Below are 23,127 nucleotides of genomic sequence, written 5' to 3'. Positions count from 1 at the left end.
AACATCTCTTTGATGCGCCACGAAGGAAACTGGGACGGTATGGCCACTCGCGTTTATTTGCACGCGAAAGTATCGTGATGCGGACGTTGCAGTGCATCTGTCATTCGCGCGTTATCACGGTGTAACTAACTCGTTAGTTAGTTTCTCGAGAGTTATTCGACCCGCGAGATACCGCCAGTGCAGGATGAGCTCGGGCTGGCCCCGTTGTCCATTAGCACGTCGTCAGCAGTACGACACAGCAGACGCAGCAGCGGACAACAAACGCTTGTTTCTCATAAGCTTTGTGTTCGTCTTTTAGTTAAAACTCTATTTGCGTGATCGAAAAGTAATCGAAACGTTATAGACTTTTAATTTCAGTACCTTTAGTATATAATAATATTCATTTATACATACTTAATAATATGAAAAACTTTTTCAAAACTCCTATATAATATAGAGGATATAGGATATCCTTCATAAAATTGGCAGCTTCAGTATAATCCTATTAATGATATTAAACTGATACTAATTTTCAAGTTGGATCGACAGGATCTTTATTATACATAATCTTGTGACTTAACTTCCTCCAATTATCGATAAATTAATTATCTTTGGTTTTTTTGTAAGCTCAACGGAAAAATCTAGATGATATGGGCTGACAATAATATTGAATTTTTCAATTTTGCATTTATTATAGTGGCATGGGCGAGGCCGCGGTAGTCATCGAAATAGCGCAGGATGGTGAACGAAGTGCTCGACCTAGTGTTTCGTCGATCTCTTCGATCCTGAATCAGAGTGCTGACGACAGCGACTCTGGCTTTCACGGCTTCCAGTCGCGCGACGATCCCAGCCATGCCTCCAATAACAACTCCAGTCCGAACAGCGCGAACACTGCCTCTTTCCCGAACCTCAGCGGTAGCAACAGCAACGGCAATTCTGCTAACAACAATCACGCGAGCGATTCGGGTCATCCAATGATGAACGGTTGGGTGCAACAATCACCGCAATACGGTCAGCCCGGTACCTCTCAGCCGCAGCAGCAGCAATACGGGCATTTGCTGCCGTCGCAGCAATTACAGCCGGGCCACTCGCATCAACATCAGGCGTTGCTTCATCATCACTTGCCGCATCAGAACGTACTTCCGACCCATCAGTCATCGCATCCGCATAAGCATGTGATCCAACAATCGCCACAGCAGCAACAACAGCAACCTCAGCAGATGTCACACTCTGGTTCGAGCGGCGTTCAAACGATACAGCCTATGCCTCGAACGAAATTTGGACAGCCGATTTACGCGAACGCACCGCCGAAGCCTAGAAGACTGACGGATGGCTCCAACGAGTATTCGACGCCGTCGCCGGATACGGATTATCGAAAGAGCCCGGTCTCACCGGATGTCACGGTTACGAGCAAAAGTTCGATGTCTGATTACGAAAGGAACAACACGATCTACGGCACGCGGATGAGTCAGCCGTCACAACAGAGTCTGCGAATCGACAAATCAGGCCTACATTATGGCTACGGTCAGACCACCCAATCGACGGAGAGAAGAACTCCTGACACGTACGGTCGCAGTGCGAAACCGAGAAGCAGCAGCCGAGGCAACGGCGATTACGAGGAGGTCTATGGCACTCCACAGCTTTATCAGAGACCCGCGGGACCGGTGGGTTACACTAAGGGCGCATCGCCGGCACCCATTCCCATCCCCGTGTACGCGCAACAACAGCATCTGCAGCAACTGCATTCCCCCGTCATCACGCCGCCGAACAGTGAGTCTTTGTGCATTCTTTCGCTTTACCTTCTGTTCTTAAACAATCCCTACAAAGGCGCTTGTAATTAGTACGACCGGCATTTCATTCCGGCCGATACCCTTTCTCGAGAATAAAGATGAAAATATTTTACACGGATGTATTTGTAACAATGTCCTTCTAATTATAAGTCACAAAGCGGGCTTTCTTATCGGGTGATTGTTAAGGATGTGCGTTTGAAAAATTCTATAATGGAGGCGATATGCATTAATGCGCATGAAGAAGGTACACAAGTCTCTGAAAAAATAGAAATAATTCTTTTTCTGACTTTGCCGTATTACCATTGGCGATTTTCAACGTGTCTTGCAATATTACAAATAAAAACAAGGATATAAAGGCAAATAAGAGTCAACATTAAGAAACAAAGAATATCATCTTAACATTAATATATTCATGTAAAATTTAAACACGTTACAATAATATAAAGAAATAAACGAAAAATTTAGTCGAATTGTTCATGAACAAAATTTTACATGTTTCAGTCTTATATTGAGACCCTCTTCAGAAAAAACGCAACATTTACATTTAATTATTAAGCATGGTTAAAGCGATTATCATCTCAATATATTACAAATTACACATTAAAGTTATAAAATAAAATAAAAGTTGTAAAACAGATGTGTGATGAGTCGTTGATAAGAGAAACCAGAGTCAAATGTCAAACGATTGGCTGACCGATTGAAAAATTTACTCGTTAATCTGTTAAGATCGAGAAAATTTGTTACATTAGACAAATCACTCAAGCGCCTCTCTGTTAAAAAAAAACTCACCTCTGTGTCAAGAAATTAAAAAAAATCCATGTCAAATCAAATTTAAAGCGTTAATCGAGATGAAAATAAATATTACTTTATTGCAATATTACTTTAAAGCACAAAAAGAGAATAATTATTCTAAAAAATTGTTCTTTCCTCTAAAGTCTGTTGAAAACACAAGTTAAATTGGGTATAAACGGTATTTTTTAAATTAATGCAATCGAATATTCGACAAAATCATAGAACTTTATTATCTTATTACAAGTTAATTTTACTGGTTTTATCTTACGTATTATCGCGTCGTTATAATAATTGCTACGATGATCTAGATCTTCTTTTATAGTAAAATTCAACTTGTTTTCTACTGCATGAGTTGTATAACATATATTACAAAGAACGTCGAATAATGTTATAGTCTGAAGAATAAAACATAGTAATGCAAAAAGAGTGATTTATTTTGTTTAGTGGCAATGGTAAGGCAATCTAGGACTCAACCACCGCCGCGACCGCATAGCGCAGACTTCCTCGAGTATGAAGCAGCAAGACGTCCCCAGCAGCAACCCATGCAATGCGAAAGACCCCCGGATCAACAAAGACGTCCGCAGAGGCCTAAATCCAGCTTAGATATAATGAACCCGTCAGACACGACCAATGACGGTTACTTCTATTCCGAAGAAAGGTATACGAGCGCGTAAATTCCTCAGGGTTTAAGTTACGCAAATATCGAGGAAAAAGAAAATGAAAATCGATCTCTGCGAAAAATATTCACTCTCTGCTCACGTTTATGCTCAGATACGCGGCGCAGATGCGGCAGTCCGCGGTGTATTTGCATCAGACCCCTCAACACTATCAGCAGCAGAGGAATCAGTCCCTCTCGCGCGTCACAGTGCAACCGAAGCTGCCGGGTATCCGTGATAAAACCGATGAAAATAGAATATCCACATTGCCGGATTCTACTTGCCCCGCTATGAGACGTACACAGCGGGATCACGTACATCAGCAGCACACGATACCCGCTCAGCCGCTGACGCAGAGACATTCCGAGTGAGTCACAGTACATCGCCCGAATAAATGATTAAACCTCATGGAGATTTCCCCCTAAAATTCCAATTAAATACAAAAACAAAGTAAAAGGTCGAGCATTTGCCACGCACTGGATGGCGTTTGTAAAAATTACATATATTCTTTTATTAAAAATATAAAGTTATATAAACGTTTCGACCCTAAATATGGTCATCTTCAGTATATACAATATTAGTAATATTAAAACAAAGTAAATAGAAAGACAGAAGATTAAGAATTCAAGTACGCAAAATAATCATCTTTACAATTATCAGTAACGCTTAACGCATGTCAAATTTTTTCCTTAATTATAATTTTGTGAGTTCTAGTTATTTTTAAGTTGCATAAGTCTTGCATTGGTTATTTTCGTTATTTTGTATAATGTCCGTTTCTTTTAAGAATATAGTTTCCTGACTGTGAGAGTTTATTAAAGATGTTAGTAAGAAATTAAGTACAAAATATTAAAGAACTGTTTGAATGTATTTACCTATATTTTGCCGCAAATTGAAGAAATGGACATGGAAGAATTGTTGAAAATTAGTCCGTGTATTGTAAAAAAAAAGATAATAATAAAAGATATGATGATTTCGTTAAGTGCGAGAGATGTTTAATTTCCAGTGTCAGATTTCTATATGGATGATATAAGTTGGAAATTAGGTAGGAGAAATTCCAATTAAATACTTAAAAAAATCATGCATATTTTAAAGTGTGCGTGCACACGTGAGTCTGTGTGTATTTTTTAGGTAAATATATTTTAAAGATAAATGTTTGAATATATAAATTTAAAATGGATATCTAAACGTTCAACCTACACCAATCAAATTTTAAAACGTATTTCAATTTTACAATGTATACCAATTTTGAAACGACTATCAACTCAATTTTCTCCTATTTGTGCTCGATATTTTAAAATAACGTTTAAAAGCTGTAAATTGCTGTAATGTAGAGTACCAGAATGTTAAAATAAAAAAAACGTTAAATGTTTTAACCTTTAAGAGGCGGGAGCCTATTTTTAAAATCTTACAGCTTTTTTGAGTACGATTTGTCATAATTCATTATTTCATTGCATTCTTTGTTTCGAAATATGACAGTGTTTCAATTGGCACTACAATGACTTTTCTGTTCTGTAAAAAATTAAAATGAACTTTTCAAATTTTATAGAACAAAGGAATATTTCCATAAAAATACAATTAAAGTAAAACAATACAGTAATAACGCGTCTTTCTATCATATTATAAAGATAATTACGCGGTACGATAAATTGAATGTAAGAAAAGGAACGCATGCTTAAGATTCTTTCTGTCAGGATAATGGGCGCCGATCCGAAACTTCGAAGATCTTTGCGCGAGAAAAGCTGCGAGGCGAATGGCCGAGAAACGCTGACACACGGCGAAGACAACACGATCCCTCGTAGAATACCGCGCGGCGAGTACGACGGGTGGGGAAGAGTAGCGGGTCACGCTGCCCACGGGACCCACATCGCTCAGACGTGTCACGCCGGTCACGCAGGTGCCAGCAGACGATGGAGCGAACAGCAGCAGTTCTGCAGATCGGCATCGGCGCGACTGCCAAGGACACGCCATCCTACCGCCCTTGATCCCGACGACGACGACTACGCCGAGAGATCCTCCGAACAGGACTCGCGAGATGGTGAACGCAAGATTCAGCAGGTAGGAGACCCAGTACGTTCTACTTTCGTATAAACACACGCGATTCTTTTTTTTTAACATTTCATATAACATTTCATCGTTTAACGTTGTCGCTATATTTTAGATAAATATCAACCCTTGTAATATAATGGTTATAATATAAAGGCTGCATCTTTGTAGGATCTCTTCGAGAAATCGGTATATTTATAATCGAGAGTATTCTCGTTTTACCATCTAAAACAGTTTACAAGTTTCCAAAATTGATTAATACAGATATATTATGTTAATTGAAATATTTTATAATATAAGTAAATATAAAACACACACACTCATCTTTCAAATTAAATGACTATGCAAAATGTTATTTGTAAAGCGTATCAATATTAGTGTTGGAGTTCTCTGCGATGTAGAAATGTATCGTCAAATATTTCCAAGTGAATTTTTTCGAACTTGTTTTTCGTTCGTATCCCGGAAAAGCTGAAATGAGTCATGGAGCGATGGGCTTCTCAGAATCAGATAAATGTCGGCAGGTAGGCCATCAGCATTGCTCGTATCAGCTCGTACAAGACAACCGTGTCGGTAACATCGGTGGACAAGCGTGATTCACGATAGCCCCGTTGCATAGCTGCACATACCTTACGTCATCCTGACTCTCCCGTGTCTTTGCTTTCACCGTCGTTTCACTCAATCGTCGTCATTGCTATGTTACTCATGTCATATTATACTAATCATTTTTAATAACTTTTTTTTTTCATTTTTCATTTATCCTATTATCGAAAATTTTACGTTTTATTGTTGGTATCGACGTCGATGTCCATGAGGTCCATCCCCCTTTTTTCCCGAGAGATCGATAAGTATACGAAAATAACGGTTTTGCTAAAGTATTAAAAAATTTAGCCAGATCTAAAAATAACATTATTCAGATTATAAAAATAATTGTGTAGAACGCTCAAATATTGAGAACAATGCTACAAACAGTTTAACATTTTCTAGCAATCGGTGTTCTAATAATTCTTTCGAAAACAATACTATTTTCAAATTTGTATCTAGCTAAATTTTTACAAATACTTCAGCGAAACCGTTTTTTTCCGCACATACCTTAAAAAAATATCATGTATCTTTCTGTCAGTTAGCTAATGGGAAGGTTCGTTACAATACGTTTTTTCAGCGCGAAGAATCGATGAAGCGGCTGCTAGAATGGAAGCAGCGAATGCTGCAATCTCCGTTGACACGAAAGCCATCCGGTTCGGCCAATAGGGGCAGGGCGCAAAATGATCTTTCGAGTTACTACAAGCAACAGGCTCTGCTGGATTTGGCAGCGCACGAGGCCGCCGTAGCGGAGGGACGTCACTCCCGGAGACGGGAGGACGGGCACCGTTCGCATGTCAGGAGCAAGAGCTCGGACGGTCGTCGGACCGCCGTCAACGTGCCACGCTACAACAGCTATTCCAGCGATGACGAAGGTAGGGATAGCTCGCCTGAACTTATCATTTAAATGGTAGCTTCGGTCGCCCTGATGCGTTAACGAGGGACTCGGTCAAAATATAATATTAAAATTCACGCGGACAATTATCTCTTTTAGGGGAGGGGGCGAATGTTGGATATGTGCTCGAAACAAGACATGTTCGAATCGTTGGAAAAATTATCATGAGTGTCTTCTGTGGACAGATTTCCTCCACTGTCTTTGAGAAACAAAAAAAAAACTTTCATGTCAAATATTTTGATCGCCTCGAGTCCCTCGAAAACGCGGTGTATTCAGTTAGAAGTAGATAGTTGACCTAAAGCTAAAAATAATCCAAATGCTAACATGATGGTACTTAATTGCTAACACGGTGAAGAATTCAATATGCATATTTGCTCGCGGAAACAAAGGCATTTTTTTTTTTTTTTTCACGAAAACGCACGTCGAGAATTCCGTATTTTGTGAATGGTATTCGTTATGTTGTAATTGAAATATGTCAAGCGATTCTATGTTCGTCCTTTTTTTTTCATTGTAAATAAAAATTGCCAGCATGTTTTCAATCAATGACATGTAAAAAAAAATGTAGCTAACGAAAATATTTTCCCAATTGTGCGAATAAATGCAATTAATGCAAAGCATCCGAATTATTCTTCGCGAATTGCGAACATTGTACAATCGAAGCTGCTTTTCCTTCATTTTTATTTACTAACATAATCGTCGAGGAAACGATTAACGAAACTATATCATATCAATTCAACGAGATGTGAGGTATAACTATGAAATGCAAGAGGAAATTAAAAATCTGAATATCTGCGAGCGTTTCTCCGCGGGGCTCCTTCTATCTGCTGCTGTTGGGTCTAAGCTGGCTGGTGAATGGGAACGATTAACAATCTTAAAACTTACCTGTCTAAGTGACCGAATATCGATATCCTACTCGACTTAACATCGATCGTAATCAAATTACCGTAGAAAATATGGGTCAGCATGGCATGCCAAAGAATTTCACTAACACTACTTGCCGTAGTTACAATTACGATCGCTATCTTCCAGTTCGCGTATCCGCTATCTACGATTAACCGCAAAATCAATCGATTATCGAGATCATTGCATCAATTACGATTAATTACGATCGAGTCATGCAACAAGAAACTTTTATTTTTAATATACTTATTCTCTGAATTTTATCCATCTCAAGCTAGCTGATTGTAAACTTTCGAGATGTATAAAATTCTTTTAAATAATCACATATAATAAATGTATAAATTTAACTTTATTTATTAATAATTAAAATAAATAAACGCCTTTGCTGCTTACACGGTGCAATGATCATTGATGTCGTTGTCGCGCTTGACGAGTTTGCTTAGAATTATCTAATGGGTATTGTATAGAAACGGGAATGTATAAATGGGACTGTTTCTCTTTCTCATACACACATACACGGCACTTGTAAGTAACGGACATACTCGTGTCTTTGTGTTTTGTAACGAACAAATCAGAGCTGGGAGATGTCCGGAGGAAGCGCTCGCGCAGACCCTCGCATGCAGGAAGGAGCCCCCGGCACGCCGGCGACGATCGGTCATCGACGACGACAACGTCCGTCGTCCAGGACGTCACGATACCCGGGAGCGGCCGCACGGGCGTTAATCAGACCCCGCAGTCGCAAATCCTTAACACTCGTAAAGCGAACCCGGGGAGCACACTCTCCTCTCTGGGTGGTATACCACCTGACGCTGGTTACGACGAGGTCAGCTTTCCACCGATGATGAGAAACGATTATGCATACGCATCGTCCTCAGCGGACAGGCAATCGTTATCTAGAAGATCAGATCCCGAGACCGCCTTCGAGGACTCTACGAGACACAAGACTCCAAAGAAACCGCTGGGAATTCTGAAGACGTCGACCGCTTACGGTTTCGATCAGCAAAAATATGACGGACAACAAACAGACATGATCGAGAGTAATAGATCCGACAATTTGTGTGGTTATCGAACTAACGAGTCCTGGCACGTTCAAAAGAACGTACAGTGGGATTCCAAGGACGATAATGATGAATGGGACCCCGGCATCGACGAGAGCAAAGTTATAAAGGAATTTTCTTATCAGTATATTAACCCTAAGAAAGTACCGGTGCCATCGAAAATTGAAGATGAGAACGAGAAATTCGAGACTATGAATCTGGTCCAGTGTAGAATTAGGTCTTTCGAGATGAATATGGATAGCGCGAGTCCAGTCAAGGAAGTATTGACTATGCAGGAGCCGTTGAAAGTATCGCCACTGCAGGCGACTGAAGCTCACGTTTCAAAGCTTGACTGCGCGAACAAAACCTCGTCTGTCATACGCAGTTTCGCTCTAGGTGATACAAATGCCGCGGAGAATGCTTCCAAGCACAAAAGCGTAGAAGAGGGACACGCTAAGCAAGCTTCAACTGACAGTAACAAGTCAGTCAAAGATCTTCTGGCGGACTTTGAACGAAAATCACAGCAGGCTGCTAATCGGCAGAAATCCGAGAAGCGACAAGAATCTAAGCATCGCGGAGATTACGGTGATAATGAAACGTTACAATTTGATATCGGAAGTAATTTGGATCAGCGAAATAGTAGAGATGATGAAAAAGAAAAATTTGTTGAGAAGAACGAAGATATTACGCAACGTTTCACTTTGGACACTCTGTATACAGATGCCGTACAGATGCAAAATTCCGATGAATCTTTGAAGCAAAATAAAATGCACAGTTCAAAAGACAGTTTGACAGAACAATGCGTGCCATCGACTGATTTAAATGTTATTCCGAGTTTTAACTGTGCAAGAACAAGTATGACCGAATCTTTATTAACGCACAGCGACCAATTCTCTACTGATAACGATATCATTTCGAAGCAGGACGATATTAATAGCGAGGATCACTATCTTCCCATGTCTCCTAGAAAGGCTATATTGGATCCTAACAGTGATGACAGACCACATCCTAAGATGATGGAGAGTCTATTTGCCGACGAGGAAAGCTCATACGTGGAGATGGCACAGAACGGAATGACTCGCTCTCTTTTGGCACCGAACGAAGATGGCAGAAAGCATGATTCAGGCGATTATTCCACGTTGGACCCGTCATCTCACTACGAATTTGTCTGCGTGCGAGATAATAAAATGGAACCGGTATATATGGAAGTGAATCAATTGTCCGAGAAAGAGGACGAAGATGACAGTAAAGCATCTTCGATGAAAAAGAGCAATGTTAGTGAGAATTCGCCGCATTCTAGAAGCGATCTGCCTGACATCTTGACAGCACTCAAATCCGACAGTTCTGACGCCGATGACGAATCGTCCAAGGACCTAGAATCCATAGACGCACCACGGCATCCGCGATTCAGTTTGTCTGACACTTTCCGACCGGCTTCATATTATCTCGGTGCTAGCCGCAACATGATGGCAGAATTACACGACTCGTCGGACAGTGAGCTGGTATCCCCGCCACCGATACCGACCTCTCCACCACCGTTAGATGATTTAGAATCATTGGATATGCAGGAATCGTTAGAAATAAAGAAGGTCTCGCCACAAGTGGCTACGATGAAGGATAATACATCGAACCGCGACTCTCCAAAATCTTGGAACAAATCAATAGGACAGATGGAGACGCACAGGCCACCGTCAAGGTTCTCCGATGCGACCATCAGCTCCACTTTTAGAGACAGCAGGATATCGTTAGAGAGCGCGTCGGGAAGCGATTCGATCGAGCTTAGAAATCCGGAAGAGGAAGCACGGCATAGGCAATTGAAGAGAAGACCGGTCAGCGATGACGTTTGCGAAGTTCTAGATAGTCTGGATGAATTAGAATCGTTGGGAAGTCGCTTCGACGGCGCGAGCATTGACCTCGATCAATACTTGGAGGAATTGCAGGCTAGAGATGCGTTCAACGTAGATCTTTACGCGAAGGATCCGAGTTACAACAGCATCTATGGATTCAACGAGAATATGCTGGTGGTCGATAAACTGCAGAAAACCACGTGCCAGGATCTGTCGAGGAAGATGAAATTAATGTCCAGCAATCTCGATCGGCCTTTCGATTATTCCGGTAAAAACAAGACTGGCTCGGCAAGCAGCTTGCCGTCTATGAGAGTATCCGATTTACCGCCGACCCACCAACACTCACAGTCCTTCACTGGTGACGCACATTACGAGAACGTCGCGAGTTTCTCACCGCTTCGCGATTCGCCGGCGATTCGATCCGACAGCGAGCCACCGCGCGATAGCGTTCACAGGATGCAGAGCACGTCTCAGAGCATTAGCGTGCTGCCAATCTCACACAGCAGGGATTCCAGTTACTCAAATGCATCGGCCGCGGCGTCCATCTCGACATCCATGGCTTGCCAGAGACCCGCGAGCGCGCAATCCTTGATGCACTCCCCTATCAGCGCGTCCATGTCCTCGGTGAATCACGGCAGCACGCTGACGAGTATGCTGCAGAACGTCAACGCGTATTCCGAGCAAAGGTTCCCGAATCACTCAAGGTCCGCCAGTCACGACGCATGTGTGCGACATGTGCTGCCGAATCATCGATCGACTTCCAGCCAGGATTCAAGTCATTATCCGAATCCGATGTCGATGCAAACCATCAACTCTGTTCTGCAGCAATCGTATTTACCAAACGTCGGCGAACAGCAGCGTGCCCAAAACGATCAATCGGGAGCACCCTATTACTATTCAGACCTCCAGGCAAGTGTCAACAGCGTGGACATGGAGCTGACCAAACCGATGATCGGCTATACCTCGCGATTGCCTCAACTAAACAATCAGAGGGATGACGCAGCAATCGGCTTGAACAAGCGGAATGATATCGGTCGTATAGTGAATCCGATCGCGCGGCAAATGCCGCGGCAGATTCAAGTAGATGACATAGACGAGGCTAGACGTATCGCCGCGGAATTGAGGCGGACGACCTGTCAACTGCTAGGCGACAATAAGGCCGCTCTCGTAGATAAGAGGAATTTCTACGAAGCTGACACGCTACGCCGGGTAAAGTCCACTGATCCACTGCCAGATGTATCTCTGCCCGAGGCTAGAAACTTATATCCCCACGGTCTTAGAGATAAGTCCGTTAATCCAGGGAACGTCGATAACACGGAACCGACGCACGTCACACAAGCGTCTCATCGTCGGTCAAGATCTCTGGAGGGATTACTCGACGACGTCGGCCTGCAAAATTTAGTGGAGCAGCGAAACCGAGCTAACCGTGCAGCAGCAGTAGCAACGACGGCGACAGCAGTCACTTCAACATCTCCGACCAGTCACGTCGAGACAATGTCGCAAAATTTACCATCATCTGACAATCATAATGCCACGCTGACTGATAGCAGTTTCAATTCCGAGGATCCCTGGGAGCAAGATAGCCTTTGGTGCGAGAACCTGAGAAGAGTGAGCCTGCGAAACGCCAGATCGTTGGATAATCTAGACAATCCGCCGAGACCTGGAAGATCTGGTGATGCGAAGTCACGTGGCAAGATCACTCGAGGAGCGACCTACGTAAACGACAGTGTTGTTTTACACAGGGACAATTGCGCAGAAGAATCTTCGTGTGGTGAGCGACTTCGAGTCAAACGCAGAACGAACAAGGATCATCACACGCGAGAACAATCGATCGAGGATGATGACGACGTCACTTACGAGACTTTGTCGATGGAAATGATCGGTACGGGCGGTTACGTGTGGGATCCACAAAGCAATACGTATCACAAGCCTACCGTTTCGGACAGGAATCATTTTTTAGAGGACGGCAACCTTCCCCCGGCTCGCTCGATCCCGGACGCTCGTATGTCCGCGACGTCGTTCGAGCTCGACCGAGAGAAGCTCCGCCAATGGGATTTGTTGTCGAGCGCCTGCTTACTCCAGGAGCAGCAGCGCACCTCGATGGCGGACTCGGGGCGAGGGTTGCCGGTCGTGGAACAACCTGGAGACGCTCACGATTCACGACTCGCCGTCGTCGTCACGGCGGTGACCACGACGATGACGACAACGAACGCAACGACGACGGCAATGATGATAGCGACGCCGACGACGACGACGACCATGACGACGACGACGGCGATCAACAACGAGCAAGTAGACGTTATCGTAAAACCAATCGATATCACGGATGTACGCGACGCCTTGCCGATGAAGATGCCGCTTAAGAGACAGGAACCGAGGCAGGAGCCGTGTAAACGGGCTGCAGGTGAGTGGCTCCTCAACAACGCTGGGGTGTACAGGCAGTGACTATACGAGGCCGTGTTCCAAATCGCCAGACTGCCGCCACATGACCGACTCGTCTCACGTGACTACGGATATCTAGTGTGCGATAGGTGTTTTAATCCTAAATAGTAGCAGCTGTTAATGTAAGAGATGCTCTCTTCCACAAATATTCTATGCCATAAACTTTGCGACAAATTTAATGAAAATTTGAAGGAAATTGATCAATTATCTGAAAATCTTAATTGTTATGATTAAATATTTCGATAAATCATCCACGTCATATCGAAACAAATGACTGTCTTTTTTTACTTCGCCATCTATTATTAGTGGCCGAAATGACGTTCGATAGCTTTGGGATATTTTCTGTTGTGCAAAAATAGATTTATCTTTACTGCTCAAGCAGTAAAAATGTAGCTCTACACTTTTTATCCGTTATATTTTAAAAAATGTAAAACTATAATAAGCAAAAATATTTATATAATTTTAGCTAACAAGTAAGCATCAGTTAAAGCTCACTCTTTAGGATTAAACTCGACGTTTTCGCTACCAAATGTACCTGCGCTTGCGGTGGCTTGCAATAACGATGCAGCTACTTCTTTGTCCTTGTTAATTATGGACCAGGCCGTGATCCAGTTCACATTTATTCATCACGATTCTTTCCTTTTTTTTTTTGCCGGACGAGTTTGTTGAATTCTAGGATCAGTTTGAATAATGCATCCTATAACGTAACTTTGAGCGACGCGGATGAAGTTATACGATCGATGCGACTTGGAACACGGCTTGGTGCGCGAATGTGTGAGTGCGTTTACGAAACGATTAAAACGCGGCTTGAATCATTATAATTATTTACTGTGATTATTCATCACACTAATTACACGTAAAATCAGATTTTCGCGAGAAATGATAAACAATTAATTTATATGGCAACAGCAACGAAATAAACAAATAACATTGAAATTGTACTTTAGGAAGTTACAATGAAGCTGCGATCGTGTCTGTGTGTGCGTGTGTGTATGTGTGTGCGCGAATGCATGTGATGATACTCTAAAAATATACGTATCACTTAAGGTTTATTACATTGCCGTCGAAAAATTGGTGTATGTAATCCAAGACGATTATGTTCTCTATTTAATTCTCTCTTTTGTTCATTTAAAGTTTAATTTAAGTTGTGCCAGTTAATTGACTCGAACTACAAGTAAATAATGACATTATCGATACGATAAAAATAATGTCTTTTTTTTTTTTACCAACTTTTTAATTCTCCGATTAATTCAAATCGAAGTGATTTCAAATTCGCTCTATTATTATTAAGCAGGATCCTCTCGTTCTCACGCGTGACGATTTTTTTTATAATCCACGTTGAGATCGACGTTGAATTGCGAATTGTTTCATAAGCCATGTTTTTACGGCGATATCGACAGAACTATCGATACACAGTTATGCGATACCATTTAATTCACCCGCCTAGGCAATTTGCCAAAATGTATCGTTGTGATGTTTCATCGTCGTGAAGCAACACAGAATTCGAAGTAGCTCTCTCTCGAAAATATCTCTCTCGATCAAGTCAAAGAATAATGGAACTAGCTTTAGGGAATACAATGTATGCCGACAGCAAGATTATTCATTATCTCAGAAGTTTATTCAATTAACTAAGAGATTCGATCGATTTACTTTAAATTATCATAATAAGTATGTATATAGTTCGTTATACATAAATTGTACAAAAGGGTAATTGAAAATAAACGAAACAAGAAACGAATCGAGTAGAATATCTGCCAGGTAAGTTATCATATTTTCAGCACGTCCTGAAAACTCAAATTCGTTTCTAACGACCGGATATATTATTGAGGAAAGGACCAGATTGATGATAGTCAAGACAGCTCTCTGACGAATAGGTAGCATTAGTATTACAGATAAGGTTGAGTCGCTCTGGAATAGATATTATGTATAATATTTTCCTTCATCACGACTAAAAGTGTTCCTCGAGGCGCAATTTGATTTCTAAATATGCAGTATTATTCAGCGAATAAAATATGTAATGACATTACATATGGAACAATTATTAATTATGATAAACGTTTTATAATCGCGTATGCAATTTTTCTATTTATACAATCGACCATGGAAGAAAGAAGCCGCACAGTGTGCAAAATTTATGTAATTACATTATAATTTATTGCCCCGTTAATGCCAGTGTAAAAAATTCGAGCGTAAAGAGGTCGCGATTTCATTATCCCCGATTAAATATTCGTTCCCCAGAGTATCTGACAATTAATCGAGGACAATTAGTCGCCCTAATTAATTTTCCTCGAAGCATTGCTGTCAATTAATTCGTCCTCAGAGAGGCGACGTTATCCTTATGGACGTTAAAGCCGTCGAGTGACAGTCAGGTGCACTCTCAAGATCGTCCTTACGTTTCCGAGCAGTCATGCTATTTGCGCACCACGCTCTTTAATAGTTATAGCTGCTGCAGCTCGGAAATTCCGTTGGCATGTGAACGACTTTGTAAGGTCTATCGACGGGTAGAAAGTCCGTTGTTGCATTGTCGCAAATGTCGTATAACACGTTAAACGCAATATCGTAAGTGCGCATCCGCGTACTATAAGTATATATCGTCGACGCCGTCCGTGACTTCGTCGCACTTTGTCTCGGGGTCAATAACACGGCGCGGCGTACTTGAAGTGGATGGATTCTATGGAACTGCGAGTGATATCTACGGCCCGTACCTTCGATTCCTCGCGGGATCGTTAAATATCGACGAGAAAGAACGCGCGGCTGTAACACCGAGTTTCTCTCCCTCTCTCGATATCCCTCCACTGTGTCGATCGATTATGCCTTGGCGTCGCGTGAGAAATTTTTCGGTCTTTTTCCTTCCTGATACGTTTTCCCTTTGTGAGACTCGAACGCCACGATACTCCATAATTAATGTCTCGCCGGACCCACGTCGAGTGTTCCAGATTTCGTGGAATTAATAAGAACCCAGGCAAGAGAGTTTTTCGAAGTCACGGCGAAAGAATTGGTTCCTGACGGGATAATATCGGGTCCGTATCGGAGCAACCCGATGGATTGCTACGTGTACATTCGATGTTCGTTCAACTGAACGAAAATCTGAGGGAGAAACTCCATCTAGTCGGATATTGCAACGTGTATTTTTAACCTTAGATCGTTTGAAATTTCCTGATGCCAGCCACAGCATTTCAATATTTGATTTAAACACATGCTGGTATGTATTCGATCGAGAATTGAAATCAATTGGCATAACCTTGATAAAAGAAATATTCATTTTTTTAAAATATTTTTCTAACAGGTACAAAATATACATTTTACAGAAAATATTTTTTATATTCCAAAAAGTGATGCCAATTTTATTTTTTGTTTATATGTCATAAAGTATAAGTGCGTTAGTTGGCTTTGTGATATCGATAACATATTTCTCTATCTCAATTTTATTCTCGTATGGAAATTCATTCTCGTTAATTTTAACAGGTGGTAATCAGGAAATTTTTGACAACAAAGAACAAACGCCAAATTCGGTTTTTTAGATTTTAAAAATATCGTTCAATATGTCGAGAGTATTTTGAGAGAAAAATCAATTTTCTATATTGATTTTATAAAATACTTTATCCTTGTCAATATCTTGATTTACAGGGTAAGTTAAATATTCATTTTCAGTAACTAAAATTGATTTTCTATATCCTGAAATCAATAGAATTCCTGAAATATTTTGATTTTCTTGTTTTATTTTTATGACATTTTATTCTTATACGTATGCTTTTTTTTGTTGTTTTGTATATGAAAAAATTGTATTCGAAAAACTATAGTATTATATATATATATATATATATATATATGTATATGAAAAAGTGAGAGTACTGATTTAATATATGAAACGTAACTAGTTTTAATCGCAAATTCTCATTAAACGAATACTAAAAAACAACTTAATAGCACGTAATTCTATTGTATCTCATCCCCATTTTTACGTTAGAATTGATAGCATAACACAGATTAAAAATAGTGAAATATTTTTACGATTTGAGTGCCGAAGCTTCAACCGCGGTACGCCTGTGATTGGCACTTCAGTAATGCGGTTCTACTCATCGACTGGCTGCCACTGACCTCGATGAAAAATCAAACTTTTATCGTCCGCGAAAGCCACAACATGTTCAAGCACGAAGACTCATTTATCACATTCCGACCTACGAAAAATGAACGTTATTTCTCGAAATGGCAATTGATCTACACGGCTAATTCTCTCGAATTCATAGCTTGTCTATAACGCTTGTTACATATAAAAAATATAATCATGAAACTTTCGAGAAGAAAATTCCATTTTAAATTAATAAAAATTCATTTTCTACAATTTACCAGATTGTTATAATCGTACTATTTAAGATTTAGTTTGAAATAAATATTTAAAAACATTAGATAACATTTAAATATGATTTGAATATAAATTGAACAAGCTGAAGATGAAGTGTATGTTAATGAATAGCACGAGAGAAGGACACTAATGATAATTTCCTATTCGACAGTACGATAGAAGGATCATCAAGTGTGAAAGGGAGGATAACGATCTCGATTAAGTAATCGCACACTCAGCCTCGCGAAATGAAGTAGCGCTGTATCGGATTCCAACAGAATGCCACATGGTGCTTAAAACATTTTATTTTTATATAGCTTCAACGTGCCAAGTATCAAGAGACACAGTAGTATCTCGCGCCAAGTGAATGCGAAGCGAGACCGCACCGTGTTCTTTACGCGAATCGGTAAGTTCCGAGCACCCGAGATCATCGGATCTCACAATGAACGACTGAATTAATCGATTAATTCAGTATTCTCAATTTGCTTAAAACTTTAAATTATATAATAAAACTGTTTTTTTCGCCTACATACCTTACGGATGAAGATATTGCGATGCGAAGTCCGAAATTTTGATACGTCATCATCGTCATTGCCCTCGGAAATGTCCGATTCACGTTTTAAATGTCAGATGGCATTCGCTAGCATATCTTATTTTATATCGATGTAAATACAAATGTTTGCCATACGAGACAAATGAACATAGTTACGAATTTATTTTGACAGCTGATACATTCATAATATCTTGCTATTGAATTGATATTTTACGATATACTATTCCGATATTAATTATGCATATTAATTATGCATATGTGTGTATAACTAAAATTAAAAATGTACAAATATTTTTTTTAAACAACTTCCTGAAAAATATTGCATGTTAAGGGAGCCCTCGTGGTACATTCATTATTTGTCATATCGTTATGCCCGAACGCCCGAAATATCAGCTCTGTGATTAGCGAAATTTAATTGCGATTAATTTAAAAATTATTATAGCCTCGACATTTTTTTATATTAAAATTCTCATCATAAAATTATCTCAAAAATACGTCTTTAAAAAGAATATTATAAGAATAACATATATGTATACATATAATATGTACATATATACACTGTAAAAATAAAATATTAACTCAAAGACGTTGAGTGGATTTTCTGAGACGTGCAAAAATGTTAAAATTAACATTTTTTTGTTAATGTTAACATTATTGCACGTCTCAAAAAATCCACTTAACGTTTTTGAGTTAAAATTAATATTTTATTTTTTATAGTATACTTAATATACTTCCCCGGTTAAGAACAAATTTGAGCTATACTAGAGTTGTTAGAAATATATATATAAATTTATTATAATAATAATATCGGTATATACGAAAAGTTTCGACTTCACAGAGTCCTCAACAGCCGCAACCGAATTCCTAAAAATTAATTTAATATGTTTAATATATCTTGACCGGGGAGGTATATTAAGTTTAATTTGAAAAATTCATTTGAGCGGATATTATAATTTAATTTAGTTTTATAGTATATATATAATAATACATATAGATTTATAAAAGATATTTAACATTACAAAATGCAATTACAATGTGATATCTCAACAAAATTACCTTTTTAAAAGAAAGGGAAAAAAGTGCCAAGTGTTCCCTCACAAAAAATTGTTACATTTATATATTATTACAGTATACAAAACCTTTAAATTGCTAATTGTGAAAGGAATATATTTTCTTGCAAAAGATATAATATATACTTTATTTAAAAAAGTAAAAGTATAAAAAAACTTGGTGCTGCTAGACCTCAAAATATACAATAATAAGATGGTTATTAATACCGAAAAAGAAAAATAATGAAAAGAATTTAAGAAAGAAAATGCAGAGTAGACTATCAAGAGACACTGTATAATGTCTCGTGCCAAGTAAACGCACAGCAATCGTGACATTTAGTATAGAGTAAGTATAAATACATACACAAAAAATCAAGGATACAGAATTAGGTGTGTACGTACATGAGTATAAACATATGAGTGAGTTATATTAATTTAAAAATAAACATTAAATTTCATATTCATTTCTTTTATGTAACATTCACCTATTATATTTTTGAGGTCTAGCAGCGCCAAGTTTTTTGTACTTTTACTTTTTTAAATAAAGTATATGTTATATGTTACAAGAAAATATATTTCTTTCACAATTGGTGCAGTTTAAAGATTTTGTATACTGTAATAATATATATAATAGTTTTTTGTGAGGGAAACACGCACACTTGGCACCTTTTTTCTCTTTACTGAGACTTTGATGAGACGCGAAATAATATACCACGATAATCCGGACTGTTATCGAGAACGTTTAATTCCGACAGCGAGCTGACGAAGCTCGAAATCAAAATAGTGAGATTTCGCTAACGAAGAGGAATGAATGCATAACTTCATTAAGATATCAATAACTTCGGTATCGATATTTCTCCAGAATTTCATCGAAAATAATATCATATTACAGTATTCGTATAATTTCCAGTAACAAGAGAAAGTTTTTAAACATTGAATTAATGAAAATTGAGATATAATAATTAACATATCATAAAAGTATAAGGACCATTCCGGAATTATTATTTCCAAATATCATTACTAATGTAATTCTCGTATGTTTAATTTATATATTTCGATACTTATTTATTTTCATCGCTTTTCAACTGTCGATATTTAATTAATATTTAATGTTTTCTATTTTTCTTTACAAAGAGCGGAAGTTTCTATAGTATTGAATTAATAAAAATATATAGACCTATTATACAATAAAATTAGCATATCACAAAAGTATAAGGAGTATTCCGAAATTATTATTATTTCTAAATATTATTGATGATTTATTGCTTCTGTGTATATTTCGATACTTAATAATTTTTAATTATCCGATTTTGAGTTATTAACTAATATTAAGGACAAAATATCAACAAAGCAAAGATATCGATCGCATCAGAAAAACTTGAATTATCGTCAGACACCTGTTCTATTCTCGTTTCCCTAGAAGAGGATGAGAGTAGATAATTTAAACTATGAATGCTTTCCATTTTTAAGCCTGGTTTTTCATTTTCTGAAAAAACTTATGATTAAACTTAACTTGATTATATATATTATATATATATATATATATATAATGTGCAAACTATATTTTTTAAATATGATTAATGATTGAATAAAGAGACCGTTTTGTAATATTCTTAAAGTTTCACCACTACAAAATCAATTTAATGATTAGAGAAAAAACATAAATTTTACATTATTATTGAGATTTAGTCTAAACTACAAATTAAAAAAACCAGGAAATGAAATATCGAAACTTACATAATAGTACAAATCAACACAATTGTCATTCTATCTTTCTTACACTGAATAAAATGACGTTAGCATTATTTTAATTAATCTTGTTAATTCAATAACAATATAAAATTTTATTTAAATTTAAGACAACAGCACGACGTATTTGTTTCATTAATAGTATTATTCACTTCACGCAATTATTTTTAATTAACGCTTGATAAAACATTATTTTTTTACCTAAATTCAAGAAGCACCAATATGATCAAAATTAGATGTTGAACTCTAATATATATATATACTGTGTAAATTATAATAATTTATTTCAAAATTACAATTGTTCAGTGCAATCCCCCATCTGTAAAATAATATTAATAATCCCTGGAAATTTAATCTTAAAGATCTGTAATAAAATTGCGAAAAATTATTCTTTAGTACGGCATTCGATAAATAGCAAAGACAGAACGGTAATTGTGTCGACGATACTTGTGTTACCAAATGGAAGCCCTATGTAACACCGTATGTAGAATCAGTCGAAGAACAGTAAGAGAGTATCGGTACCAGTAGTATCAAGCACTACGAGTACACGTGTATATTTCCGCATCAGAAAGCATCCCCACGCACGTTCGCGTCGTACAGGAGCAACAGTTCCCGGCCGCGAGGTCCTTCAGATCAGACGGGGTCGGACAGACAACCGACTGCCTGGTTGGATGACAGCAGCTTGCGAGTCAGTCAGTCAGTCGGTGGCGCTCCGAACGGTTCCACGCGACTCTCGCAGTCTCGCGTGCGCTGCGTGGACGCGTGTGCCAGTCTGCATCGATCGGCGAGCGGATTGCGATCGTATTCGCATGGATCATCGTCGGAAGACGCGCTGCATCGCGCGATAAAGTGCGGTACACGTTTTCCACGACTCTGTCGACAGATTAATCGAGATCGCTGTTGTAAATCGTTTGCAGATTTTCAACCGATTCTTTCTCTCTCTCTCTCTCTCTCTCTCGCTGTTTGCGCGATCAATTTTCGGACAATTTTCGCGAAAGGCAGACAGATGCGAGTGACACACGTGCGCCTGACACCAGGTGAAATTCGAATCGTGTAACGGACGTCGCGGCTGAAATCGCGATCGGCCCGACGGGCTCGCGAAATTTCGCGGACGAATCGATGAATACGTTCGGCGACGTGTAATACGCGAGTTTACGCGAGTATACGCGCTACGCGCGAATAAAGATCGTCTGGAAAGTTCACTCGAGGTCGTGACATTTCAGAGGAAGATGCGCGATGCTCGTTAAAGTATGACGGCGCGCGCGCGAGCTACGTGATGTAAGAAGCGGCCGGATAATTTTTACACGTCTCGGAGGAGGAATAAGAATCGCGGGCATCGTGTAATTTTCTTAGGCGCGAAGCGGTTTTCGCTTGGGTCTTAAAATATATATAGTGGACGTTGATGTAATAATACGTATCGTCGGTATTAAATTGCTGAAACCCGAAACTAGAGCTGTGAGAATATCACGTGCGATGACGTTTCTCAGAATCAGCGGAGAACGTCGCGATAATATCGTTTGAAAATCGAAACCGATAAAATTTAAAAATACTGTAATTAGTTTTAACGCTAAATCGCCGGGAGATTTAAATTAGATTTTATTATCTTTTTTTATTCTCTTTTTTCTCTTTGCGTATTTATTATAGCTATACTTATAAACTACAGATATATTTTCATCGAGATTTTATATTTACAAAAATGTAAATTAAAGCAATATGTTGCTATGTAAATATTATTGTCGCAACTTCGAAATGATATTGTACGGAACAGATCGGTATGGACTTTGAAATTTTACAGCTTATAAACAAAACGGTAAACATAAAAATTTCAACCAAAAGAGCAGTCGAGCTGCAGACCGATGTGCTTCTATTTCTGCTGAAATCGTATCCGTTGTTAATTCAATAAACGAATAAACCAATAAACTCATGACGGCTCGTATCGATCGATACAGAAGCTTCATCATTCGCGCTGACGCGAAATGATTGTATAAACCTTGTCTATCGTATTCGATCGATTTTTGAAATAATAATTGCTGCCCTACGATCTTGATCAAATAATTTTCCAATTGATTGAATTATCTACAGAATATTTCTGAGAAAATTATATTTTCAAATTTCTCTTTCGCTCTTTTTTTGATAACGTAATTCCTTATGCTGTTATACTTTCGTAAATATAATTGTGTATTTTCAGGAATATATTTCTAGAAGAGTTTTAAACACAAAATATCGCACGTATAGGGAAAAGTGTTAATCTCTAGGTTCTTTATCAAAAAAAATAGCTGCAATGTCTGTCCTTCAATCGAAAATTGTTTGAGGAGATTTTATACAGTTCGTTTTGTATACACGCGAAATGTTTAAACATTTTCAAAATACAGATTGGCGGAGTGGTTTTCACATAAATCGGTATTTCTGAAACGACCTGGAGATCAATCGAACAATCCAAACGATCGCGACGGAAAAAAAAAAAAAAAAAAAAA

General features: G+C 38.8%; 1 protein-coding gene across 1 annotated transcript in view; it reads left to right on the top strand.

Annotated features, from left to right (window-relative positions):
- LOC108773529 (uncharacterized) overlaps window positions 1–23,127 on the top strand; it is a 173,307-nt gene that overhangs the window by 101,778 nt on the left and 48,402 nt on the right. Inside the window, exons 6-12 of the mRNA XM_018539366.1 lie at window positions 677–1,749; window positions 3,006–3,219; window positions 3,333–3,584; window positions 4,909–5,272; window positions 6,420–6,714; window positions 8,210–9,364; window positions 9,467–12,922. Of these exons, the coding sequence (XP_018394868.1) occupies window positions 677–1,749; window positions 3,006–3,219; window positions 3,333–3,584; window positions 4,909–5,272; window positions 6,420–6,714; window positions 8,210–9,364; window positions 9,467–12,922 (6,809 nt within the window). The remainder of the gene's footprint in view (window positions 1–676; window positions 1,750–3,005; window positions 3,220–3,332; window positions 3,585–4,908; window positions 5,273–6,419; window positions 6,715–8,209; window positions 9,365–9,466; window positions 12,923–23,127) is intronic.

The sequence above is a fragment of the Cyphomyrmex costatus genome, unplaced genomic scaffold (genome assembly GCF_001594065.2).
Source record: "Cyphomyrmex costatus isolate MS0001 unplaced genomic scaffold, Ccosl1.0 scaffold212, whole genome shotgun sequence".
Lineage (NCBI taxonomy): Eukaryota > Metazoa > Arthropoda > Insecta > Hymenoptera > Formicidae > Cyphomyrmex > Cyphomyrmex costatus.
This window is presented reverse-complemented; position numbering and strand designations above follow the sequence as displayed.